The sequence below is a fragment of the Drosophila busckii genome, chromosome 3R (assembly GCF_011750605.1).
Source record: "Drosophila busckii strain San Diego stock center, stock number 13000-0081.31 chromosome 3R, ASM1175060v1, whole genome shotgun sequence".
Lineage (NCBI taxonomy): Eukaryota > Metazoa > Arthropoda > Insecta > Diptera > Drosophilidae > Drosophila > Drosophila busckii.
The window spans coordinates 10,515,112-10,542,881 of NC_046607.1; the positions used below are offsets into that span (position 1 = coordinate 10,515,112).

General features: G+C 41.4%; 1 protein-coding gene across 2 annotated transcripts; it reads right to left on the reverse strand.

Moving 5' to 3' along the window:
- Positions 1-1,425: 1,425 nt before the first annotated feature.
- On the reverse strand, positions 1,426-20,751 carry LOC108604376 (homeobox protein abdominal-A). Of its 2 annotated transcripts, none has more exons than XM_017993831.1 (6): positions 20,700-20,751; positions 19,127-19,984; positions 18,302-18,546; positions 15,361-15,408; positions 2,726-2,949; positions 1,426-2,645 (listed from the first exon to the last, which is right to left on the reverse strand). In XM_017993831.1, the coding sequence occupies exons 2-6, from the start codon at positions 19,825-19,827 to the stop codon at positions 2,256-2,258; spliced, it is 1,608 nt and encodes a 535-aa protein (XP_017849320.1). In that variant the 5' UTR covers positions 19,828-19,984; positions 20,700-20,751; the 3' UTR covers positions 1,426-2,255. The 2 variants fall into 2 exon arrangements, with proteins under 2 accessions (XP_017849320.1, XP_017849319.1); XM_017993830.1 differs by having other exon boundaries at positions 18,302-18,549; positions 20,700-20,750.
- Between the last annotated feature and the right edge of the window lie 7,019 nt (positions 20,752-27,770).

The window sequence follows — 27,770 nt, forward strand, 5'->3', positions numbered from 1 at the left end:
TTCTACGTATATATGTTGTTAGTTATATTTTGTGACGCTGGCTCGACCAGGTCAATAAATGTATATTGGATGGGCTTTTGTTATAGTTTCTTTTGTATCTTTCTTGTGTGTGTGTGTGTGTGTACAAATAAAACAATGAGTGTGTGTGTGTTTTTTGTTTTTTTTTTTAATTACGTTTGCATTCATTTGAAAATCGCATAAAATTATATAATACACAATTCGTCACAACTAAACTTAAACTAAGTAAAATTAACAGAATTTATTTGAAAACAATAAACTAATTAGCATAAGTATGTTAAACAAAAAAATGCGCAAAAATTTTGCTAGGCCATTAACAAATTCATTCACAATGGCAACCGAAAGAGTCGAAAGCAAAACACAACAAAATGTTATAAACACAATTCAAAACAATTAACGCAGCAGGCAAAGTATCACTTGAATAAAAACTGATGTTTAAAGATTGAGCTGCAAGGATTTCGCAGACACTACACAGATACAAGTTCATATATATATATACGATATATATTTGAAATATATGCATGCGTTTTGTATAATAAATAAATATATACTGGTATTTGTTTACTTGTTGCTTTTACTTGTAAGTTTATTCGGTGTTTTAATGCTAAGTGAATTTCGTTATCGTTATCGTTATTCATTTTGTTTAGTTAAAATTCTACGTATATGGGTTTCTTCTGGCCGCGTTCTTGCAACTTGGCCTGCTCTCAGTGTTATGCTTATTGTTGTTCTTGCTCTTCTTCTTATTTTTTGTTGTTGTTGTTGCAACCTTAGACTAATACGTATTTCTGTCGAGTTTACTATTTGTAATACTTTGCGCCTTAGTATATAACGCCTATTACAGTTAGCACACTGAATTGTGTTCTTTATCATTTTTCAATTATTTTAAAATTGTAGTCACTGGCAAAACGACACATTAAACTGTTAATATTATTATTATTATTACATATGGTTTTTGTTATTATTATTATATTACGTATTTGAAATCGTGATTATGCTTTTGGGTATGTTTCATACCGTTTTTGTAACTCATTACAAATATATATATATATACTTATTACTGTAGTTAGGGAAATGTTTTTGCGCTGTTTTTCATACATATATATTCTTTTTTTTTTTTTTGTTTTTTTTTTGTGTTCTTTTTCATAGTTTAGCTTATTAGGTTTTGTTTTATGCATAGTTAGCTATAGAATTAATAATAATATGGCATTTGACAAAATGTTTTTTGCATTTAAGCTTTTGTCTAAGCGAACAAAAATATTTAAGCATTGGCGTACAACAAATTACAAACACAATAAACAAAAAACTATTGGAAGATTTTGCTTTTCATACAATATCGAAAAATAAACATAAATAGTATGAGAACTACTTTTAACGTTTTACATATATAATTGTATAGTTATCATAATTGTATATGTATATATAAGTTTATGTTTATGTAAACATAGTTAAACGCGTACATATAGGTATAAGTATAAATCTACAGCAGTCGCAAATAATTTTACAGTTGAACTCGCCACTCGCTACTCGCTACACGTTACTTGTACTCAGACTAATTTCGTAACGAGTGCAGCATATTCGCTTATCTTTTGACTATCTGACTATTTGACTATCAAATATCGCTCATTTCACATTATCAATTCAAGCAGAGTACCCCTACTACTTAAGCATTTACCGCTAGACTGTATAGATCAAGTGTTTTCTCATTCTCGTTAACATTAGCATAGCGTGCACAGTGCTGCAGGCAAGTCTATGGCCAAGACGCCCCCTCAGCTAAAACGGAAGTAGCTTAGTTTTGAAAGAGTCGTCACTATGCTCGGCATAGCAAGTAAGTAAATCAGCATCAGTATTTCAGTAGCAATGTATGTGTGGGATTGAAATGATTGAAATGTTGTAAACATAATTAAAGCTTTTGCTAGTTTAGCGCTCAGCCAATTGCCTGCTAACCACTGTGCACAGTCGTTTGATCTGTTTGTTATATGGTAAATATATATGTATATATATATTTCTATTCTCTTCTTGTGTATATTGTTATAGTATTTTATGTATTCCGATTAGACATAGGCTTAAACTATTTACTATGTAAAAACGTTACGTATTTAAGTTATCAACTTTTGTTTTAATTTTCCTTTTCGCTCTACGCTCTACGCCGCTTCACGTAGTGCAAGCATGTCAAAACTCAATGATGCTGAGACGGTGTGTGGATGGTGGTATTCGTATTGCAGTGTGGAGTGCACGGCTTAGGAGTTGACCTTACTGACCGCCTTGAGCAGATCGTGATTGCTCTTGTCCAGGGCGCTCATCATGCCCAGATTGCCGCCGAGGCCGGCGCCCAGGCCGGGGCCAATGCCAGCGCCGAGGCCGGCGCCAACGCCCATGCCCAGGCCAAGCTTGAGATCGTTTTGGCCGACAACGGAGTGATGCAAGTGGCCCGGATTGTGTGCAATGATCGAGTGATGATCCTGCTGCTGCTGATGCTGTTGCTGCTGCTGCTGCTGTTGTTGCTGCTGCTGTTGCTGCTGCTGTTGTTGTTGTTGCTGTTGCTGCTGCTGCACTTGCTTGTTCTGCTGGGCGGATTTCATGGTCTCCTGTGCCTTCATTTTCTCCTGCTCCTCACGATCTCGACGCGCCTGAAGAATCAAGAGCCACATAGAAGGCACAATTAGTCAAGAAATCTTGTGTCGAGTTTTGTTTTTTGTATCGCACTCACCTGTTCATTTATTTCTTTGACTGCGCGCAGTTCCTTCTTCAATTTCATGCGACGATTTTGGAACCAAATCTTAATTTGACGCTCGGTCAGGCAGAGAGCGTGTGCAATCTCGATGCGTCGCCGCCGCGTCAAGTAGTGATTGAAATGGAACTCCTTCTCCAGCTCGAGCGTCTGGAAGCGGGTGTAGGTCTGGCGGCCGCGTCGACGCGGACAACCGTTGGGGCCTGCGATTGGAGAAAGAACAAAGCAGAGGGAAGAGCTTGCGTTAGTCACGTTCGGTTCATGTCGAGTGCTGTTTTTGGCAGCACTTAATGAGCTGCGAAGATGCTGTCAGACCCCAAATGGAATATCGCAACGAGTTGCGAGTGCTGCGGGTCGTTAAGGCGCTTGATTTGTGTCCAGCGCCATTAGCCGGAGAGACAACAGGCCACACAATTGTTTAATTGCGCCTTGCGCCAAAAAGGGCGTGGGGGTGGGGGCTAGCAGGCAAGTGAATGCACTGCAAATGTCTGCGGCAAATTACGAGCAACACATAGAGCTCTGACGTCAGCGCCGCGCAGCCAGCAACACGGCAGGACATCAGACGCCACGGGGCAGCTACGCTGTTTGCTTTGATTCGCACAAGGCACGGCATGTAAAGGGTGAAAGCGAAGAACAAACGAAAAGTGAAAAAAAAAGAAAAAAGTATAGACAGACAGCAAACAGCAGCGCATTTTACCCAGCGGCAGCTCTCGCTGCGCTGCGGGCAGAGCAGCAACAAATTCCAAGCATTTTTAGTCTGACTAGTTTTTTTCCACACTTTTCTGCTTTTTAGCAATTTTCCATGCTACCTGTGCGAATTTTTTGCGCGACGGTGCGTGCCTGATGATAGCAGCAGCTAGGACGGGAGTCAGACCGAGCAGTTGGTTGGCAAGTTGGTAATGGATATGGGCATGTACTTTGTGTTTATGTTTAGGAAATCAAAATTTCGCTATCTGCAAATTGCAGGCCTCAAGTCTTGCTTTTCCCGCTTGCTGTTTTATGACAACAGTTTTTTCTCTCTTTACTTTCTTTACATATTTGTAGTTGTTGCGAAAGGTAAAAGGTTTTCACGTCAGCGTTAATTTTTTATGGTTTGTAGAGTTTGCGTTTGGCCGAAGAAGACAAAGCGGAGGGACAAGTTTTGCGTAATATTTTGAAAGGTGCATTTGTGCCGGAATTCCAATGCAGTCGTAAATCATTTTTGTGCCCACACGTGAGTCAACAGTTTTTTAACTTTTTTTTTATTATTTATTTTGGGCTTGCTAATGAGTCAAAAAATGCAACTATTTGTAGTATCTATCAATTAAATAAATGCCACAAGCTATCGCTATAAAAAAAAGGCGACTCTAGCACGCCAATAAAGGGGACAGCTTCAACTTCAATTCTAATCAACCACCTTACCCCCCTGGCCCCAAGCAGCACAAGCTGCAGGATTCGGCGGGGGGGGAGCAATGCCAAACTAATCTAAATTATTTACACGCTACAATGAGCAGCTACAATTCGTCCCATAAATCACGACTCTCCCAGGACACACGCGCCCCTAAAAGAGATTTACGACTGCCAATGGCAGTTGCGCGCAGGTGCGAGCGAGACGGCTGCATTGTGCTAAGGAGTGCTGGAATCCAATATGGCTGCCGCAGCGTCTGTAACAGACAGGTAGACACACACACGCACGCACACACACACATACAGATATCAAACGGCAGCGTCGTCATGGCAACAGCATGGCTCTCATAGAGAGAGAGAGAGAGAGAGAGAGAGGGAGAGTTGAGTGAGTATGGCGAGTGGTGAGTCGGCGCAGAGCTCAAACCGGAATTTCAACGTGAGCGCATTTTGAGTTAAAATACCAAATGCGATGAGCCAGTATCAGAGCCAAAAAACAAAATAAAGTTGAGGGACTGAAAAGAAATCTATTCTGACTGCAAGCGAGACATATTGATTTTTCATTTCAAGTCGTTCGACCGACAGATTTTGATAATGGCCGGCAATCGACAATGGATGATGCTGTGGTGCTGCAATCGGCTCTGTCCCCAAGGAATGCACTCGCTGCAATTCCCCAACAAAAGCAGCGTTTAACTTTCAGTTGATAAAGCATAGTTTTCAATAAATTGAAAATAATCACACAGAGTTCAATAACCCCCAGGAGCTATTGATAGCATAGTGTAAACATTCAATTAAATATAAAATGCGTTTTGTTTACAGCTTGAGCTTAGCTCTGACTAGATTGTAATTCAAATTTATTTGATTTAATTTTTTGTGTTGAAAATATTCAAATAATTAATTTAAAATTCCGCGAATTGGTTGCTTAATTTCGTACCTAGGGCTGCCACTTCCGCTTCACATGCCGTTTACAAATCCGTTAGGATTACAACACTCAACAAAGCCATAAATAATTTACGTTCGATTCATTTAATTTTCCTATATGGCTTGGATGGGTCTTTAGCGCGACGACTGTTGTACAGATAAAATTCAATGAATTTATTGCGCATTGAAAACGTCGCTAAAACTAGGAATCAAACCGGTTCATTGCACAATGCTGTGCAAAATCAATTTTCAATTTTTTTCCAATTAAAAATCAATTAGCGCACCATAAACTGCGGCCGCAATTGACTGAAGCGATTGACTACTGCTGCTATTGCTAGTGGCATGTGATTCATGATTCAAATCATTTAGTATAAGTGGACTGCGTCCAATGAGCCCCAAGCAGCGAGCAGCAGCTCAAGTGATTAAACAAAGGCGGCCGGCCGGCCAGACGCCATGGCGTTGGCCAAAAAGGTAAGCAGAGCACCCAATGAAAATATTTATTTATATTTTCGTACTGCGGATGGGCTGGGATCCCAAGACGGCGCCTCCAATGGGTCGCTCGCTCTATAACAATGACATTAACAATTAAAAGTATTCATAATAATAAACGTAATTGTTCAATAAACAGCGGCAGACGAAAAAAGAGCTTACTGAAACTTATGATGACATTAAAATCATAAAAACAATTCAAAGCGTACAATAAAGCGCGCACACACACACACTAATACATATGCACAGTGGCACACACGTGCACAGTGGCTAGTCGAGCGGGTTGTGGAGGGCGTACACTTATAAAAAAAGCGCCATAGTTTACGTGTTAGTAAATGTATCTATAGCTCTATCTAGCTGTATCTATGCATACACTTGTGTTTGTATTCTGGGTGTGTGTGTTTGTGTGTGTGTGAGTTCGAATGATTCAAATGCCGTGGGGACGGCGACATCAACGGGTTCGTTTGTTTATCAAGCGACACAAAATTGTTGTACAATAAACAAACATTTAGCTTGTGTGTGTGTGTGTGTGTGTGTGTGTGTGTGTGTGTGCATTTATTTCAGCGCTTCGCTTTTTTCATCCATTCGTTTCGATAAATAATAAACAAATTTACATATCGTTTGACACAGACTTTGAAACATTGTAGCGAGTGTTTATTGTTAACGTTATTGTCGTCTCAATTGTTGTTGTTGTTGGTAATTAATTTGAAACGTTTGCATGTTTGTTGCCATATATAAAAATTTCTTGATTTGTTTTTCTTTTTTTTTTTGTGCGCTTTCTATGGTGCGTATGCGAGAATTGAAAAGTATTTGCCAGCAAATTTGAACTCTTGGCGGAATTCAAAAATTCTGTGGACTGTTGTCGAGTTGGCAAAAACTTGCTGAATATGAATAATGCAATTTAGCAATGGGAATTTTTGGCATTTGTTTAATGAGTTATATGCTATAGCTAATGGCGTTAAAAAAAATGCTCATAATCATAAACAGATCATTAACATAATATAGACACGAGTTGTGCTAAAATAAATGATTCTACTTTTAATAAAGTTTTTAAATAAACGCTGAAAAATTTTAAGTGTTTCTCATTTTATGCTTGATGCGCTCGCCGATTAAGAGACAAACATAAACTTAATTCAGTTCTTTGTATTCTGGAAAATAATCGGGCAACTTACTTAATATACGAGCGTTTTAATTGAAATATTTTATAAACTTTCTTTCACAAACACAAAGAAAAAAAACAAACTTAAGTTGAAACATATTTTAGCAGTTATCTGATCTGAAATGTGAGTTCAGCTAATGACTTTGTTTGGTAAATTTATGTTATCATTCAATTATTTTCTGGATTTAAATTAATTCATAAAATATTCTATAGAAAATGTTGTCTACGTTGGCTTCTAAGAATTGCCGGGCCGCTCTACCTGTCGTCGTTTCTTTTCCATGTTAACAGCGTTTAATTATTCACATTATCTTACATTTGTTGAAGGGTTTCTCAGCTCTCTCGCTCTCCCTCTCGCATTCCTGATTTGCTTGGGGAGCTTCGCTTCTTTTCCAAAAATGTATTTGAGGTTTTGTTTTATGCTGATTTGTTTATATGTACATTTCTTTTCGAAACGAACTTCCCCCGGATGGCATGTTGAAAGATATATAAACAAACGGCAGACATTTAACATGCCTCAACACACACACGCACACACACACACATACTTAGTTAGACAGACAGCCATAGAAAATACAAAATGAACATTGCTCTCCCCAAAAATTTGATGCTTCAACAATTTTGCTTTTTGGCTCCTACTTGGCTGCCTCTGGCTCTGGCTCTGGCTCTGGCTCTGCTCATTGCTTTCCAAAGTTCGTCGACGATCTGCAATGTTTCCTGCTCAATGCATGACACAAAATGGCATCCCCAGGGAGCAGCCCAGGCCCAAAGTATATGCAAATGCGCGCCAGGACTAATTAAACTTTCAAAGAAAAGCCGCTTAAAGGCTCCAGCTCCAGCTCCAGCTTCAGATACAGACGCTGCTGCTCGCGGGCAACATCTGGCGTCTTTGTGCTGCTTTTAGCAGGGGCAGGTAAACGCCGCCATTAACATAGAGGGTGGCACTAACAGCAAAAGCAACAACAGAGGGCGGAAAGTGGAGTCAGGTTGCTGTCTGTTGTTGTTGTTGTTGCTACTGCAAATAATTTATGTTTATTAAATTTATTTAAATTTAATCAGACGCACAATATTCTGTGCTCACTGCTTGGCTACAAATGCTAAATGTGCGCCCGAGGGGTGGCAAATCCTTAGACGGGGATGCTCAACGTGCCTCACCGTGCAATTTATGTGCAATGCGTTGCCAATGTGCCCCTTGCCTCTCTGTCTGTCTGGCTGGCTGCCTGCCACGCCCCCACCTACAACTTGAACATGCCAGAAACAGCAGCAGCAGTAGAATAAATTGCTAATTGTGTGCTTAATCTTGTCAAATATATGGCAGGGTGTCGCTATCTCTCTTCTGCCCTGGCATGGTCTGGCCTGGCCTGGCCACATTGCGAATATTCAACGCTGGCTCCTTGGGGATTAATATATTCTCATCAAATATTTCGCGCCATTATTGGAATCGCTGCTGCTGCTGCTGCTGCTCTTTTCAAATTTTGGGGGGGGTACGAGCACGAAGATTGAGCCAGCGGAAGCAGCGGCGGCTCATTGGATTATGTTTGTGCCTTGCGAATTGAAGCAAACACAAATTAAGCTCAAACTTTAGTCACGAACAATGGCGGCAAAATGAAAATGACGCTTTTCAATGGCAGCTAAGCGCTAAAACTTTAGTTGACAAACAAAGTAGACTTACGGTAATTCAAACTTAGTTAATGGCTCAACATTTCAAAAGCATACGCATGCAATCAAATTTAAGCAAACAGTTTAAAGAGCGACGAAACACTTAAAGTCACATTATTATCGATAAGCGATAGATAGCTATAGATCATACAGCATGTAGATCATGGAATAAAAATAAGTATAAAAAGTAGTTGTAACAAAAATACAAAATAAACTTTTTAAACACATAAAGTGAGAAAATAATTAATATAAAAATATAATTTGAATTGACTTTTTATGTGTATATTTTATTTTAGAATATTTAACTGAACGCGCTGGTGTCATAAATTGAACAGAGCAGTCAGCTTTTGTCAGTCTAGCTAATTTGCTTTAAATTAAATCAAAGCAGAGCAAATATGGCAATGAATTCATGATCTTAAACGCAATTTAACAAATATTTATTATAATTAATATATTTGCTATATTTTTAAAGCATATTTTGTTATATTTTTACAACTTATATTAAAGTGTTGTGTATGCTCATTAAAGTAATTATTGCAGCATTGGTTTGAGATATAGTCGGAATATGTTTTGGCGCATATATCTAAATGCATCTGCTACACGATATTAAAGATACGGCGATACCTTCGTACGCCTCGATTAACGGTAGCAGCTATTGCTGGCGAAAATAACTACGACTGAAAATGCCATTTCCATTTCCCGGGGACACAGACACAGACACATTCGCCGCTTCTATGTGTGTGTGTGTGTGTGTGAGCACACATGGCAACGAGACTAACGGCGCAGGGGTGAAAAAGAGACAACAACAACAAAAACAACGAAACGGCAGCCATTAGAGCCATTCACCCTTACTGTCTTTATGGCATTTTTAATCTTGTGGGTGGCTTGGGAGGCACCACGCCTCATGTTTTCAGCTTCAGCAATGAGCCACAGACGTTGCACGAGTAGCTTGGCATTTATTTTTTTTGTTCTGTTTTCTTTTTCGTTTTTTTTTTTTGCACGCACTGCAAACATTGGGGTGTGATAAGACAAAATACTCGCCATAAATGTGAAAAATATATGGCCAGAAGTTAAAAGGGAAAACGGAAGAGACGCACGCAAAAAATAGAAAGAGAGAGAGAGAGAGCAGAAGCGGAGAATGAAAAAATCTTTCTCGCTCGCGCTGCTAAAAGTTTCTATAAATTTGTTTGTCCTGGCCAAAAGTGCCGAAGCTGCTTTCATACGGTGCGAACTAATTTCGTGCAAGAGAGAGAGAGAGAAAGAGAGAGTGGGAGACAGGGCTGGGTAGCTGGGTAGCTAGAACATTTGTAACGATGGCCCATAAATGGCATTAGGCGTCTAGAATTGGTAATCCGCAAGATTTTTGGGCCAGCGTTGGGCCCTGAAGTACAAAACTGTATTTGACAGCTGTCGTTACGATTGTAGTTGCTTCCGCACACGCGTCGCCAACTGACCGCAACTTGACAACCCCCACCCCCCCACATAAGTCTGTGTTTGTCTGTCTGCCTGTGTGTTTGTTGGGGGGAGGGGGGCCTCAATTTAATTGCAAATGAAAGGCGTTTAATGCGCGCACAGTTGGCGATTAAAATCGCTGCGAAACGATGCGACAATCAACGGCCGTTCAATGATCACAATGAAGTGACGTTCAATATGCGACTGTATGAATACATATTAGAGTGACTGTGAGTACGTGTGTGTGTGTGTGTGTGCGAGTTTGTTGCTTAGCCGGGTCATCAACATTTTTTTGTTGCTGCCTTTGTCTGGCACAAGAACAAAAACAAAGTAAAATAAAAAAACAAAAATAAAGAAAAAGGTTCAACAACAAACTGCAATTGGCCTCGTCTTGCCCTTTAGACGCCTCATTGGCTTTTCGGGGTAAGAATTGGGCAAAGACAGCGACAAAGAGCAGAGAAATTGAAATTGATTGCCTTCATTGGGTCGATTGGGGCTCTCAGTTCTGTTCTATTCTCTTGCCGTTGGCGTTGCCATTGCCGTCAAGTTCATTTGTGCGTTCTATGAACCTTGGCAACATTATAACGACTTTTATTGAAAACAAACACACACACACACACACGCATAGAAATTGCGCGCAACCTCGAGTGGGGCAAGCGAGTGCGTTTACGGCCGAGTGCACAGCGTACTCCACTCCACTCCACTCCACGCCAGTTGTCGCCACAATTTTTTTTTTGGTAAAAACAAAAACGCGACACACAGAATTTCGGAATTTGTATTTGGTTTGGCGTTGGCGCAACTTAAACAGATGTCAGCCATAACTTAAGTTGCGTGGGTCGACACACAAGACGGCGGCTTGAAACGATGACGTATTAAAATGCTATTCACTTACTCCACCTCTCGCTCCCCCCCTGCTTCCCTCTCCTGCCATCATGTTAGCTTTGTGGCAACGTGACATTTAAATAGGTATAAAAAGCATCGATCGATCGACGCATTTGCTGCGGGTTCTATATTTACCTAGCCATGCACATAACTCATGCTTAGTGCTGTCGCTCCCCCCTCACTCCACTCGCCCCTCATACGCTTCCCCCTTGCATTGTATAAAGCGCGACGCGCTGTCCCGCAGCGCACAATGCTCGTAATTTCATTTTGGCTCAGTCTGCGTTCCTGTCTCCCATGCAAGGTGTGGTCCTGCTAGCTCCTGACACCCACACACATACACAGACACACATAGAGGCATACGCAAACAATTGATTGGCTGCAACGACCGCAGACTCGCTTTGACTTAACTATTTTCTCATTTTCTTAAGCATTCAATGTTAGTTGACAGCAAGTGATTAATGACTCACCAATACGCAGGCAATTCATTGTGCGTGCGTGTGTGTGTGAGTGCATTCATACCTTCGGTTAATGGCTGCCGCCTAAAATGGTGGCAAAACCTGAACTGAACTGAACTGAACCACTGAACCTTTTTGTTATTGATGTGCGCTTATTGTTTGTTTTCCTCCTCCCCCCCTACTCCAAACTAACCCCGCTCTGCCTTAAGCTCAGGTTACACTTAGAAGTTACCTGAATGACTTCATTAAAGTTGCACTACCACTTCTTGCTTCTTCTTCTACCTCCACTACTTCTTGGTATTTGCAGTGACAAAAGATGCTACAAAAGTTGAAAGACGAGTTTTTATGGCGTCGCCCAAGGGAGGATTACAACAGTGGAACTGGTTACAACTACAAACAAATGCATTTAAATGTGTTGTAATTGTAATGAAATGTGAAAGCAAATGAAATTATTACAATGGACATAATGAAGTAGGAAGAAATAAAAAAATATCAATATGGAATATGACGTTTTGGATTTCAATTGGAAGACATAATAAATCCGTTGAAAGTAGTCTACAAATTTAATCGAAATCATCAGTTTATATATAGAAGAGAAAACGGAAGATCTTTAAATAGTTTCAGTAAAATATGGACATCACACTAGAGATGAGAATGGGCATGGGAGTATTCGGAATTTGTGTTCCTCGGTCGCCTTTGTTGGATAAACATTGGAATCGGACTTATTTTCGTGTGGATTTAAGTTCAAGCAAAAAGACAATTCAAATCGATTAATAAATCGATGATAAAGTAGTAATCAATTCAAATAAGGATTTCATATAGTAGTAGGAACTTTTTGATTTGATACATTTATTTCGGGATCTGGCCGAGTCGTGCTTTACTTTCTTACACTTTTCTGGCTATGGGTCTTCCCTTCTTGCCTGTTGCAATCAATTACAATATAATTCGCATTATCCATTAGCCGAGTTGTTACAATTATTTATATGGCGCATATTCTTAACGATAATGGCAACAATTTGCGACGTCATAAAAGTATATCTTGCAACAGCAACTAAAAACAATTGCAGAAAGAGATGGAGAGAGCGAGAGAGCGAGAGAGGGGGGGAGAGCTTGAAGAGTTAAGAGTGTGTGGCAAGTGCATTAACCGACGTGTATAATTTCGCAATGAAATTAATATTAACGACGTTCTTGCACTAATTAATGTTGATGGCGGCCCAGCAAACAAACAAACCAACAAACAACAACAAATAATGTTGCCCGTCACGCACTGAACGCGCCACACGGCAAATGGAAAATCTGTCTGGGAAATGCAATGGAGCCACGCATGGCCTGGCAAGACGTACGGATCTCAGTGCTCTAAGCAGTGAATGGGAAATGGTAAATGGTTGGGCTAAATTAAAATTAAAACTAATATATAAATTGAAATTAATGAAAGCAACAAAAGTTGGCGACATAACGAGAGGAATAAACTCGCCGAGTTGAAAGATATGTGGAACGTGTGCGCTTTTAATTTGATTTTGTCTACAAAATTTACATGTCTGCTCTGGTGCTGCTGGTGATGGTGACAAAAGCAAATGTCGACGGGGGCGGGTAACGGGTAACGAACGATATTCTGGTTGCCTGTCTGGCTTCCATCTGACATCCATGCTGGTAACCCCGCAGTCAATGTCCTGACTACTCGTTCGTTGTGTGTGTGTGTGTGTAATTCAAACCCTTTCGCCAATTTGCGCCACTTGGGCATTAAAACCACAGATTAACAGCCACACGGGGTAGTTAAAATTGCCAAGGAGGTTAGTCGTAACGAGTGGTAAGGGGTAAGGGGTAAGGGGGTTACATATATTTTTTTGCCCGTCGCACTCGAAAACGTGTCATTTTGAATTTTCCGCTGGCGCGGAGTAGGAATACAAAAAAAAATGCTATGAAACGTGCCGATAACACGGTGTCGCACATTTACTCCGCTTACACCCGCCCCCTGCTCCACTGCCAGCAACGGACGCCTCACATTTAAAAATATGTATGTATAAAAAAAACGCAACAAGAGAGAAAATCGGAAATTAAACAAAACCGAAACGAAATGGAATTCGCTTATCGCGCCTCATAAATTAACCCTTTGCAGCGTCCGGACATTTGGACGGCCCAGTGACAGTGCCACAGCATATACACACACATGTGTGTGTGTATGTGTGTGTGAGTGAGTGAAAGATGGCCACATAGCGAGACTGAGACCGTAGATAGACTGCAGACCCAGACCCAGCTAGAGGCGTTAAGTGGTTGCCCGGGGGTTAGCTCGGCTGCCTTGGGGTCGCCACTGCAGACCCGGAGACGCGTTCAATGATCTCGCATTGTGCAATTGATTTGGCGCTCTTTGACAGTGACAGTCCACTGAGATTTCAATTGAATACGAAATGGAATCGCTTATCACGACTGTAAGTTATAGCATGTTAAATTAATAAAAAATAATGAATATGATTGTTTAGCGCGCGCTGCCTTATCGGCCCCAAGCTCAAAAGAAAATAAGGTAAACTAAAGTCGATTGTCGAGTGGAACTTTGTAGCAAGTGGAATGGAATGGAATGTTGCTAAATATAATTAGAGGCTTGTTTACGAAAATAGTTCGCGTAGTTTGATAAGCCGCCATAGCGCTCGTGATCATTTAATTGCTTGTCAAACGGCGTTGCTAAGTGTTGTTCTGCCTAAATAGTCAAGCGGCAAAAGCAAATAAACTGAACTGAGCAGCGCTTTAGGGGCAACTCCATAGTCATAGTCTGGTGTGTGTGCATATCAAACGATCTGTGACGTTGAAAGCAAAGCCGGAGCACGTACAAAGCAAAAAGTTGGCTCCCTAGGAGCTGACTACGATTTCAACAGAGTCCCAGTCCCAGTCCCAGTCCCAGTCGCAGACTGTTTGCAACGCCGAGATTTGTTTATGCAGCGCCAATTAAACGACTCACAATGTTTGTCTCTGTGTGTGTGTGTAACAGTGCGTATGCGCAATGTGGGCGTCAAGTGAAGCCGCCGTAAGCCGTCGCATGTGCTCAAGTCGCATTTAATGCCAATTAATGGCACCACTGAGCAAAACAGTTGACAGACAGACAGTCAGTCGCACAGTGGTGCAAATGCAATGAAAACGAGCAACAAAAGAATTTTTATTGATTTTTTACGTTCATCAAATTAGGTTTATGGCGCATTTAAATTATTGTTAAGCATTGTCATTCGGTCAATTAACATTTTTTAATGTCGTTAACTAACGACAAATTGTAACAATCGAAGCGCACAAAATTGTTACGTGTTGCACATAAAAACGAAACGTAACGTAACGAAAAGTCGTTAATCTTTTAATGACGCCCATTGTGAGCTCGATCGCAAGCCAGTAACTGCTACTCGTCTTCACACACACACACACAGATGCACTAATTAAGGCGAATTGCCAGCAGCTAGCCACATGCCACACCAAAAGTTGATGTGCTGGCATTTGGCTTAACAAACAATCGAAGCAACGCCATAAAAAGCAGCAGCAACCACGTTTTGGTCGCTCGATCACTGGTTAGAGTAGCAGTGATAGTCACAGTCACAGTCACAGTTCACAGTGTGTGTATCGTTATGCGTGCCGCAAGTTCATGCGTTAAATCGTAAATAGATCATAAAACGATCGTTAAAGCAATTTAACGACAACAACAATTGCCACACACTAAACTTTGTGGCCTTTAAGCAATACGCACTGTAGCGTTGGCGCCTTTTGGGCTTGGCTAGCAATTTTGTTATGTTTATCACACACACACACAGATGATCGTTGATCTTTTTAGACTATCAAAGTGATTTATGAGCTTGGCCAACACTTGACTTGCATGGCTTATGGCCGCATTATAAACTGATTTCGTTTCGTTTCGACTGCAACTTTCACATAACCAATTCCAGCCAGCTGAATGTTGTTGCTGTTACGTACAGTAAACACACGCTGACACTGCCAGAGACATTGAATGGCTAGAATTTATGACAGGACATTGGTGAAAGTCCGACTCGGCGCTGTGACGCGCTATGACGAATGCCCGAACCCTTCAGCTGCGTGCGCAGCAGGTAAAGGACATGCGGCAAGGACATCAAGGGCGTGCAAAATGAATTTATTGTAAAGGCTAAACGCTAATTCATATTTTCTGCGTATAACCCTATTGCTCAATGCCATGGGCCACATTAAGCTGAAGCGTTTTTTAAGGTACTTACCATTGAAATCGCCACAAACGACGCGCTCAAAGGGACTGCCCATCCAATCTGCAAAAAAAAAAAAATATGGAAAATTGTTATTAGTTTTATAGTTTTCATGTGTCGAGAAGCGAAGAGTTGGCCTTCAGCATTGGCAGCCACATGTGGCAGCCTTTCTAGCCAAGCAGCACACAAATTATGTGACATGGTCGGGCTACTGGCCACTCCGACTGGCATTCCAAAATACTCTAGTAAACCACTCAATCAGTTGTCAGCGACAGTAAAAAAGGCAGTTGAAGTCATTACGAATTCCAATACACAAGCCCCAAGCGCAGACCACCAGCGTGGTGGTCGGCCAAGTGGACACTTGGGTCCATTTGGGACCGGCTCTGGTCAGCCAGTCCAGACCACAGCGACAACGCGACGCCTAATTAATAAGCAGATGAAGCTGCTGCTCGGCTTCTAGAATGGCGCGCTTTTAATTAAAATACACAAATTTGTGTGCAAGTTGTTGGGCTTTGTCGTTTGTCGCTTGTCGCTGTTGCTGCCATTTTAATGGCGCAGACAGTCGGACAATCTCTAATATGCACAGCACAAATAGCACATCGCATATATATGTATATATATATATATAGTGTGTTTGTATGATTGCAGAATTTATATCTAGCGCTGGCTGGCTGGTTGGTTGCACGTGCTACGCTTGCAAATGCCTGCAACATTTGCTCGTTGCTCTTTCATTTCATCATGTTGCTTGCTTTTGCGCATAATTAAGAAAAGTTCAACTTTTTGCGCTGTTATCAGCATAATCAGGCAAGTGCAGCAGCAGCAGCAGCAGCAAGTTGCAACATTGTTGGTGCAACGATGTGAAAATGAAAATTCATTCAGACGCCTTGGCGTAAAATATTAAAATTCATTAGTTAAATTGCATTTGGCAAGCATTCAGCTGTGTAAAGCCAAAGCTGTGTGCCATGCCCATGCCGCCCATCCCGCCCCAAGTGCAACCAACTGCTGCTGCTGCTTGTGTCCGGGTTTGCCACAAAGAGGGAAAGCCGCAGCTAAAGCGACGGCAGTTTGGACTGCGGGGGCAGCAGCAAGCAGGCAAAAGCATTTGACGTTGACTTGCTGCAGTCGATTCTGGCGCGACGTTTAACTATGAGTAGCTCTCGCTCTTTCGCTGCAACTGCAACACATGCATGCATGTGTGTGTATCTGTGTGTGGCGACGTGCCGCGCGCACTTGGCTGCCGTAATGGCGTCATGCTCATATTTACTTTCATCGCAGCCAGTCGCCGTCGCCATCGCCATCGCCATCGCCGTCGCCGTCGCCGTCGCCGTCGCCGTCGCCGTCGCCGTCGCCGTCGCCGTTGTCGTCTATGATCTCGTTGACAATTTTATCGCATTGATGCTGTGCCATGCCATTCAAGCTGTAGATACTTTACTCGTATGCAAAATATTTCATTGTGCGAAATACCGTTTGTCTTGCTGCTGCTTGTCGAGCGACTTTTTACAAATAATTCTTATTTTGCTTTTAACATAATATTAACTAAAAACGTGGCATGCATATGGATGAGCATAGTCTATATATATTAGAAAGGCCATTGGCTAAGCCAAGCCAAATTATCATAATACGAAATAGATTATCCCTTTTTGCTATTTTTATAATAGAAATAACTTTTTTATAGAGCACAATTTTATAGCTCTATCGATTCTTTATCTTTTGTCGAGCGGCACTAAGCTATAACTTCGGCACGATATTTAAAATCCATTATAAGCAAATGCAAATATCTGTGTGTTCTATATGTGGCCATAAATTTTATTTCACCACAGTCTCTTTATGGAGAGTCCTAGAGTTCATAACTCATGCTAATTGGTGGTCCATTCAAATTATTCAAATCGCGCCATGGGTTGAATACCCATTGGAAAAGCCGCGTCTATGCAAAGAAAATCGTGATCCGCCATATACTTAATGTGTATATAGCGAATAAAATAAATAAATCAGCTGGCAACGAAATACAAAAAAAAAACTGAATGCGCTTCGCGTAAATTAAACTGACCCACATAAATTTGCGCTACTACGTTAAATGCATAAAGAGATCAACAGCAGCAGCAGCAACAGCAGCAACACCAACAACAGCAACAATGTTGTAGCTCAGAATACATAAGGCAAGCGCTCAAAATGTATCTGTATCTGTATCTTTGGACTTGTAGCTAAGCTGACTGATTGCCAGTTTTGTATGCACGCTGGCAAACATATCTATGTATAAGTACAGTAAGCATTCAATATAACAACAAGCTGCACGCTTTTATTAATAATATTATGCAGTATAAATTTTAAGATAAATCAGTTCTCATTTATGTGCAAGTTTTTGCTTCTGACTTCATTTTGTCTTCAATAAAATTGATACTCAACTTTAGCGGAAGTATAAAATATAGAAATTTTGGAATCAAAAGAATTGCTTATATGCAGTGTTTACTGTATATGCACAAGTCTGTGCATGTGTGTGGCAACCTTGAAGCTATTTAAATTACAAATCGACGCGCCACTTCAAGACAAAAATACAAAACATGAACAAAAAAATGAGCCAAACATATTTCAACTATTTTCATTTTTATTTACTGCCGCTACTTTTTCTTTTTAGCTGCTTCTTTCTTTGCTGTGTGTGTGTGTGTGTGTGTGTGTGTTGCTTGGCTGGCCAAAAGACTTATGCGAATCTAACGACTTGGAAATGCCCCGCAAAGTGTTCATTATGAATTTGAAATTGGCCCAGAACGAGCGCGTTTATCTATTGTTTATACGCCTCGAATGGCCATAAAGGTATAAATTTAATTGCCGGCAGCCCCCGCAGCGCTGATTGGCCCCAAACAGTTTTTTGGACTTTTGATTTATGCAAGCATTTAATAGAGTTTTTATGATCGCAGCACAATATTAAAATTAAAAAAAAAACAAAAAAATGCCAACTCACCGGTGAGCGTCATCCACGGATAGCGCGGCAGATCCGCAATACCTTGGCCGGCACCACCGGCTCCGGGCACGCCCGAAGTTGGCTGTGTGCAGGCATTGCCCAAAGAGTCGACTCCAATGGCGCCCGCGCTGGCGGCGGAGACGGCCGAGGCGGCCGCTGCATGTTGATAGAACTGTGCGAAGCTGGCGGACGCCGAGGCAGGTACGCTCATCGACTGGTAACTGTTCATCACGCTGTCTGTGTACCTGCTGATAGATCAAAAGATATAGATAGAGTCACGGTTAGAGCGAGATGGGGAGAGAGAGAGGGAGAGAGAGACCGAACTGTTGCACAATTTGCATAAAGTGAAAAGTGTGTGAGAAACTGTGCGCGCTCCGCCTTAACGACCACAAGTCAAATGCTAATGAGCCACACACGGTGTGCGTCTTGACCAGAGGTCCCGGTCCCGGTCTCGGTCTCGGTCCGGCTGTGGTTGCCACTAATTGCACACTAATTTTATACACGTTACGCCCGCTGCGTGGGCGCACTCACACTCACACCTATTGTGTGTGTGTGTGTATGCAAATGTGCTCGGGTGTAAGGTCAGAGTGCGTGCGAATCTTGTGGCCAGCGCTTAACTGCACCACCGGCAGCGCTCGCCCTAATTTGCTCACAATGCGACCCTTAATGGCCGCTCGATGAATGAATGGCCGAGAACTCGAGGCGAGGACCACAGTCAATAATTAGAGCAAATTCGAAATGGATTTGTGGTCGAGCAGTGGCCAATGCGGTGGCTCGGCTCGGCTCATTTGTGGCTTGACCTGCAAATTGCTATTGGACACTCACCTGCAGGATTTGTCCTCGAGGCCCGAGAAGCCCGGCATGCCGGAGAGGCCGCCATGACTGCTGGGATGATTTGACACATATGGATACATCTTGCTGGTGGGTATGGCAAACGAGGAGCTGGTCGCTGGCGATGGGGACGAGCTGCTGTCGCCGGTCTGTGAGTTTCCCGCCGAGGGCGGTGTTAGCAGCAACTGCTGATGGGCGTGCCCCAGCGACTGATGACCACCAAGGCCGGAAACAGATCCTTGCGAGCTGACGGCGGCTGCGGCGGCAGCGAGCTTGTTAATATGCTGCTGCTGCTGTAGCTGAAGCGCTGCCGAGAGCGAGGAGTACTGATGATGCTGTTGTTGCTGCTGCTGCTGGTGCTGCTGCTGGGCCGTCGAGGAGGGCGACGAGGAGGACACCGGCGAGTTGGAAGACTGACTGAGATGCTGCTGACTGAGCTGCAGGCCACTGGAGCTGGGCGAGAGCTGCGACGACTGCAGATGGCTGCTGCTGCTGTGATTGTTGCTGCTGCTGCTGCTGATGCCCGGATGGAGCACAGGCGAGTTGGCGCTGGTTGCGGAGGCGGCGGCTGCGGCAAGGGCGGCGGCAACTGCTGCTGATGACGAATTTGTGGGGGTTGTGGTTAAGTGCGAACTGATAAATGGCTGGAACTGTGGATACTTTGGCAGCATACTATCGAAAACAAATTTTGACATTGCACATATTTTTCTCTGGCCGAATAGCGTCGGGAGTTGATGCGAGATTTGACTTTTCTTGGTTATGAAAGTTATAATAAGTTTTTAGTTTGGTTTTAGTGGTGGAGATGCAGATGAACGATGATCAATCGAATCTTTGCTGTTGCTGTTCGCCTATCTGAATCAATAGATAAAAACTTTATGTTCTTATTTTTTGCGTACAAATATATTTTATTTTCTGTGGTGTGTGTGTTTTTATGAAGTGTGCGTGAATTTTGTATCAACTTGAACTTTAAATAAATTTGAGTGTCTGTTGTGGATTTGGATAATAAAATTTAGAATAAGTAGTTTGCCTAAACAAATCACTTCTCATTAGAAAACTAATTGAAATTCCAGTCTCAGTTAATTATATTCAAATTAATCAAATTAAAACACACTAAAACCAAACGATTTTAAACAAGTAAACAATCTCTGACAATATAAGCTCTATAGATATGTTGCAAAAGATTTATAATCTGGTAGCAAGAGCAACAGAAGGGAAGAAAGAAAGAATCGGCTGTATATACAGTGCGTATTTTGATAATAAAAAAAGCACATAAAAAACACATTAAATAAATTGAATATATGCGAAATGTACATAAATCTTATTTCAGCTTAAGCGAACATGTAGATATATTTTTATTTATATCTAGATTCATTACTCACGATCCAAAGCAATTTAATTCTGCACAATGCCAAATGGTTAGTAAGACTCTCTAGCTATCGATCGGCTGCCTGCTAACTAATGTTAGTAATAATTTATAATGTAAATTAATGAGGTAGAGCGTGTGTTAGTGTTAGTGAGAGATAGCATGCCAAGTGTGGAATTGAGAAAACATTGCTGTTGTTTTTACCTTTGTTTAGATTTTTAGTCAAACTTTGAATTCACAAATTTGTTGCACTTGCAATTGCAGCTGCTGTTATTGTTTATGTTTTTATTACTTTGCTCTGTACGCGTGTGTGTGTGTGTGTGTGTGGGCGTGTGTGTACGTGTGTGTGTGCGACGTTTATTTGTTGTAAAAGTAATTAAACAGCAACCATCAATTACACGGCAAGTGGACGAGTCGCGGCCTGTGTGGAGTCTGCCGTCGGCTTGATTTATAGGCCCGCAATTTTTAATGGCTGGTGCGACGGCACTTGGCACTTGTCGAATTTTGTTTTTGGTGGTAGTATCGGCCACGAGGGTATCGGGGTATTGGTTATGTTTTTATGGCTTTTTCACAGTCAGCGAGTCACAGTTCACTGTGTGGGCGTTCAGCTAGAAAGTCGCGTCGCGTTTTCAAAATTTTACGACCTTTCTCGAGAGAGAGAGAAAGAGAAGTGCGTGCGTGCGTGCGGCAAGTTGCGTGGAGTTGAAAAATTGTTTTTAATTACTTTGTTTTAAATGCCATAAAACGACACCGAAGAGAAACACACACACACTACTTATATTTTGTGAGGCACACAACAAACTATTGAACTTTATGACTTTTTAATTTGTTGTGATCGTAGACAGTTTTGTTTCGCTTTTTAACTGATTGGAGTTTTATTTGATTTGAGATTTGCTGGAGTAACAACAGTTGGAGTATCGGTGTGAAATACGCGTTTATGCTTTTTTGTATGTTTGTTGGTTTTATTTTTTATGATTTTTATGCACACTTCGTGGCACTATAAACCGCACTATAAAGCTCGTAATAAGCGGCAAACAGTTAAACGACAATAGGAATGGCCACAAAATAATAAACAGAGCGCCAAACGGCAAACGACAAACGGCAACGGCAAACGCGACGCTACGCAATGGATCGCCTCGTATTCAGAGATCGTCCAAGTCAGTTGGACCAAGTCGAGTTGAATTGAATTGAGCTTGAGAGCTGAGTTGAGCGAGCGCTTGTTCCGAAGACACTACTGCGCGCCACGATAATAAATATTATAATAAAACGAAATTTTTAAAAGAGTATAAAAATTTCGTGTAATTGGTAATTTCGCTGCTGGCGCTGGCCGCGACGCAACGGCGCTGCTACTGCTGCTGCTGCTGCTGTTGTTGGCGACTGCTGCTGCGACTGTGAGTGTTTGGAGAGTTTTCGGGTTTGAGTGCTTATCTGTCTGTTTGACTGTTGGGGAACGGCGGGCGGGCTGGGCTGTTGGCGGTCTGTCGTGTTGTCAGACTGGGGGAAAAGCGCGCGCTCGTTCGCGTTGCGTTCTGTTTTGGATCGCAGTCTCTTGGTATCGTTGCGGGTGCGGGTGCTGGTCTTTGGCGCTGGGCGTTGGTGTCCGCGTCGGCCGTTGTGGCGTTACGAGCAGCGAAACGTTTATGGCCGCAATACAAAAGCCATGCGAGGCTGAGGCTGCAGCTTTGGACACGCAGAGACAGTGAAACGACAGTCAGCCAGCCAGCAATTCATTTCAAGCGCTGCGTTTAGGTCTCTCATATACACGTTCATATGTTTGTTTGGCTGAGTGCTTGGCTGTGTATGTGCAGCCAATAGTCTTGCTTCACGACGTCGACGTCGACGGCGCAGCAATGGCAATAAGAACAGCTATTTGTCTCGCCTGCACACACTCAGTTGTCGTGTGCAGCGCTCTCGCTTGCACTCGCTCAGTCGGCGTGAGCAGCGCTCACTTGCGCTTGTGTGCGTGCAATGGCTGAGTGTGTGTGCGAGAGTTAAAGCAAGATGGCCGTTCGTTGGAGGTCGCATAGGCGTAGTCAAACATCAGAAACAGGGCTTCAGCAAATTATTTGCAAATTACAATTTAATCGTTATCACCATTAATAATATTTTTAATTCGCAACATCATATAATTGGATTGCTTTGTAGATCCCCGCTGTGCACGCCACTGATCGGAGAGCAACTTTTGAGTGCGAGAGCGTTTGAGTGCATTTCTCTGAGTCGTTTTGTGTGGCATTTCTTATACGATTTCTGGTTTTTAGTGCTCGCCCAATGGATGCTTAATTTTGATGTTTATAACGTGAGAATGTGAATGCGAATGCGTATGCGCCAAGCGCCCACACCGAGCACACAGACTGCAGCAACAACAACAAGCACATCAACTAATGAGCGAAACTATTGCTTTGAGTGTCTTTTCGGATTTCGTCTGTGAGCGCAAACGAGCGAGTGAAACGCCTTTTTAAGTGTTTTATGCTTTCTTTGGCAAAATGTTATTGTTGCTTAAATTATTTTGTATTATTCATGTTGTTTATACCATGTTATCCACCATACACAGGTCGTGCCATGTGTGTGTGTGTGTGTATTGCTCTCCAGAGAGACTTTGGAGACTTTTGAGCGACACATGCCTGCCACTACTTTGCATCTATGCATTTCCAATACGAATTAGTGCAAAATTTAGTCACAACTAATTTTTTTGCATGGCAGCATATTACATATATTTTTATTGCAACCATAAAAAATTGGCAAGTCCAAACAGCGCCGCTCTCTCTTTCTCTTCCATTTTTTATGCTCGCTCTCCCTTAACAATTGCGAATGTGTGTATGTGTGTGTTGTTTTTACCCTTAAGCGAAATTACAAAAAATCCATAAATTCGAGAGATGAAAAACGCCGACACAGTCAAAGTCACTTCATATGTATGTTGTTCTTGTTGTAGTTGTTGTTGTTGCTGCTATTGTTGTAGTCGTCTCTGTTGTTGTTGTTGTTGTTTGCCCCGTTGTCGCTGAAATTGCTGTTATGACATTTTTATGAAAAATTTGAAATTTACGATTGGACAACGAGAAGACATTTTTCCTTGAGAATTTCTTGTTTTCGCATGGAATTTATGCGGAAATGTAACGAATTCGCAAATTTCTTAACTTTGCGGCCCGTTGACTGCATGCAGCAGCATTTCTCAATTCTTCTTCCAATGGTTGTTGGCCCGACCAGCACGCTCAAGTGCCCAGGCCCAGGCCCAGGCCCTGGCCTTTGATTTTGATTATCTGCCACAAAATATGCTGACTTAAATAAATAAATTTTACTCGAAATAAATGCTATTTCATTTGAATTTATAAGAAGCTAAATTCGTTGCGTTAAAATCCATGGGAGCAGAATTCCATACTAGATATTCATTCATGAGAATTTTAAAAGTTTAAAAAAAAATACAGCATATTGCAATTATAATTTCTGCTTTATTTATTTTCTATATATTTACCTTTATAATATTTAAAATAATGTGTATACTATGACTTAAATTATAAAATATAACATAATTATGTATTAAAATCCTCACATTAAGTTTGCTATTAATCACACTCTAGTTAATTAATCTACAGCTTAATATGTACATATGTGTACCTAAGAAAGTTGTTAAATCATTGTTCGTGTGGCCTTAACAATTGAATAATTGAACAATCAGCAGGCAATAAACATTAAAGCTTGACGCCCTGGCGAGTCAAAGTTAATTTTATGTTTACGCACATCTTAACCAATGGATATGCCAGGAGGGGAGAGGAGAGAGGACGCTGGGTAGTGCGCTGGTGGGCGGGGGGTCAGCAAGTGTTTAAAATTAATTGGTCATAAATTTCAAATTAAGCATTCTGCCACACATTGGTTCACGTTTATGGGTCATACGAGAGCCGCCGTGAGCTGCAGTTGTATGAGTGGTGGCCAGTTTGCCACAGTTTGGAGCACTCCCGCCGCGGCGTGCTGTGATTTACGGCACCTGCTCGCAACGGTAGCTTGACGAGTGTCTTGGGGTTAGGGGGACGAGTGGGAGGTGCTCGTCCAACGAGCGGAAAATGCAAACCGGCCATTTTGATAATCAAAACAAATAATAAAACAACTTCACACGTTATTGCTGAACAACTGAGCGTGAGCCAACAACAGCAACAACAACAACAATAATAATAAACGCAACTACTCGAGTGTGATATAAAAACAACAAGCGTAACAGCAACAACAATGCGACGAACGCTCGCGAGCGTCATTAAAAGATAATAATCGTAATAAACTAATAAAATTGAAACTGGGTGAGCGCAGCCAGCAGCAAATGATAATAAAAGTGAACAAAATCACAATAAAACACTATTCGGTGCCTTCGGCATTGCCGTCGGTTGCCGTTGCCCGCTAGGAGTCTCCAGGATCGTAAACTCTGCCCGCCGCTTGTGCTGCTCATTCATAGATTGAGTGTGTATGAGTGTGTGAGTGAGTTTGAGTGAGTGGGTGCAGCATTGTAACCGCTTATCAGAAGCGGAACAAACCGTAAAACGACAGCTCCCCATGGCTTGTAAAGAATCCTCAGGTTGCAGCTAAAACGAAACAAGCATAAAAAAGAGAACATGCAATCAAAATGAGATTTGTACATAAAATAAAAATAGTAGCTCAGGCAAACCAAAGCAAACTGCCTAAAGATAAAACTGAAAATGAATGAATCGAATCGCTTTGGCAGTGCTTATAAAAATAAATTTCCAATTAAAATCATATACATATGAAAATGCATGTTTACGGCAATTGAACTTGTTTCTCCAGCATCCATTATCATCACCACACCAAAGTAACTCAAATTTTGAGTGCAGTACACTCAGTGAGCCATTGCAACCACTCGCGAAGCGAAGGCTGTTAAAAAAGTCTACAGCAAGGAGTGGCTTAGCAAGGACACTGCATACACATCCCCTCTTCAAATTCATTCCTTAATTTGATACACTTTTATTGCGTCAGTTTATGGCTTGTTTGGCCCTTGCGGTATGCCTAAGCCCAATTCGGATCACACCACGAGTGGAACAGGAACGGTGACGCAGTGACGCGGCGATGAATGTCTTTTTAAGTGATTCAGATGACGATTATAAAATGCCTTGTCACGCAATCATTTTTTAATCCTTCGACGTTGCTCTGCACATGGCCCGTGTTTTACGATTCGCGTTTTCTGTTCTCCGCTTTTTTTTATTTTTTCGGGCTTGAGTGTTTATATGGGTTTGTGTGTCGATGTGGCAGAGTCGAGCGCATTTCTTTTCAAAATGACTCAATAAAATTTATACGAGTAGTAGCGTTGCCAAGTGTCTTGTTCGCTGTTTTATTTAGCCACGTTTAATGCATTTTAATTGCACTAATGATGTAGACTCTTGTTAATTACGCAAATGAACATTATAAATCACAAATCTAATTAAAAATGTGTACAAACAGCAACATTATCTGCTGAGTACTTCAGTAATATAAATTGCTTGCACTTTGCGGCTTATTACGCAGAATTTTAAATATTAAATCATTTTTAATTAGTATATAACACTAAAGTGCTTTTTGGCTGCTTCTCCGAATTAGCAAATTAATAAATATCTACTGAATATATTTTTGACTGCCAAACCTCTGTATGTTTATAATTCAGCTCATAAATATTCTGAATATTAATAAATTTTAGCTTCAGCTAAAAATAAATTAATTTACATTGAAACTTGCGGCAGTTATTAACTTTTTACTAATTTTTGCAGCATTAGTTTCGCCTAAAAAAGAAGAAAAATACGTCAACCAAATTTAGATTCCATATATTTTATTTTCTGGATTCAGAACAAATGTATTCGAATAGCTACTGACAGTTTATATATATTTTACTACTGTTGGCTGGCAGATTCAAATGCCTGCCTGTATCTATTGATTGATCCAAAATTAAATTGTTGTAAAAATGGAAAATATTTGTCTAATTGGTGAATCGTAAAAGAATACCCCAGATAAGGTCACTAGCGCTACAACTGTTAAGCTCTTCCAAACAATTTCGTTAACAAAAGGTCGCCTGGGCGCTGGGCAGGCGGCAATTTGGGGACGGCTTTGACATCAACATCAGCAGAAGCAGCCACATCAGCATCATTTGGGCAACGCAGTGACGAGCTTGTTTTATTGGCCTCGACAAGACATTAAAATACGCACACGCCCCTTTTTTTGTTGTTGTTGTTGTTGGTGCTAACAACGGCGTGGGGACTGCGGCCATACCTGGAGCGGTTTTTCAGTCTAGCAGTGGCAGCTGGAAAACCAAATTTGAGCAAAGTGCAAGGCAACTTGGGCAAAAGCCCCAAAAGCTATTGGGGCCTCAGATGTTTGGCTGGCTGGCTGGCTGAGATGCGTTGCGTTGCTCAAGATGCTGATGGGCTGGCAGCGAAAGGAGATTTCAATATCATAAAAAATCGTATTAAGAGAATCTCATATTGAGAATCGTAAAGTTTTTACGAGCGTTTAATGGACTCTTGCAGTAAGCGTGAGTATTTACGCGCTGCTTAAAAGCGGTAAAATATGGCCAAGTGGTGTCGAGGGACACACACGCACACACAAGCACAAACACATGGACACAAGCAAACTGTTAGCTAACACGTTTCCTGCCAATACCAATGGCCAAACTGAGGCTGGGCCGCATAAGTGCAGTAGATAGCATTTTAAAATAAAACGCAAATTTTCTTTATATATCTAAATATTTTTTGTTGTGTGCTTCTTCTTCGGTGCTGACAGGCAACCCTTAGTTTCAATTACCAAGCGGTGTTAGTTTTCAAATGCACAAGTAGCGCCATCTAGCCACGATATGCAGAAGCTGCTAGCTAACCTGTTTGTGAAGTCGTTAAAGCAGTGTAGGCAAAGCAGTGCAAATGCGTCCTGTCTAGGGCTTGGAATTTATTTTAAATAAACTGAATTAATGCTTAAACTGTTTTGTCATAAATGTAAAATAAAATTAATAGTTTGCTCAAGCTTCTTGTTTTTTTTTCCCATAATTTACAGCAATTTTCAGGTTTCACTCGAATTTCGTAGCTGCTCTAGTAAGAAATTCTAACTCAACATTGGGCACACCTTTAAAAGAAGAATTATAGATGCAAGTCCAACTAGAATATATAAATGCTAATAAATAGAAATAGAATATTTTTAAATTAAATTAAACTTAATGTGAACAAAATAGTTGATGAAATTAGAATATATAAAAAAAGTATTCAAACAAATTAAAAGTCGCTTTGAAATAATTTAAATATTCTTTAAGTTATCGATGTTTGTATG

Excerpts from the sequence above, each read along its gene's own strand:
- LOC108604376 (XM_017993830.1), bottom strand. The coding sequence starts at position 19,827 with ATGTCAAAATTTGTTTTCGATAGTATGCTGCCAAAGTATCCACAGTTC. Across the intron at positions 18,550-19,126 it reads CTCGAGGACAAATCCTGCAG|CAGGTACACAGACAGCGTGA; the intron begins GTGAGTGTCCAA and ends TTGATCTATCAG. Across the intron at positions 2,950-15,360 it reads CGTTTGTGGCGATTTCAATG|GCCCCAACGGTTGTCCGCGT; the intron begins GTAAGTACCTTA and ends CTCCAATCGCAG.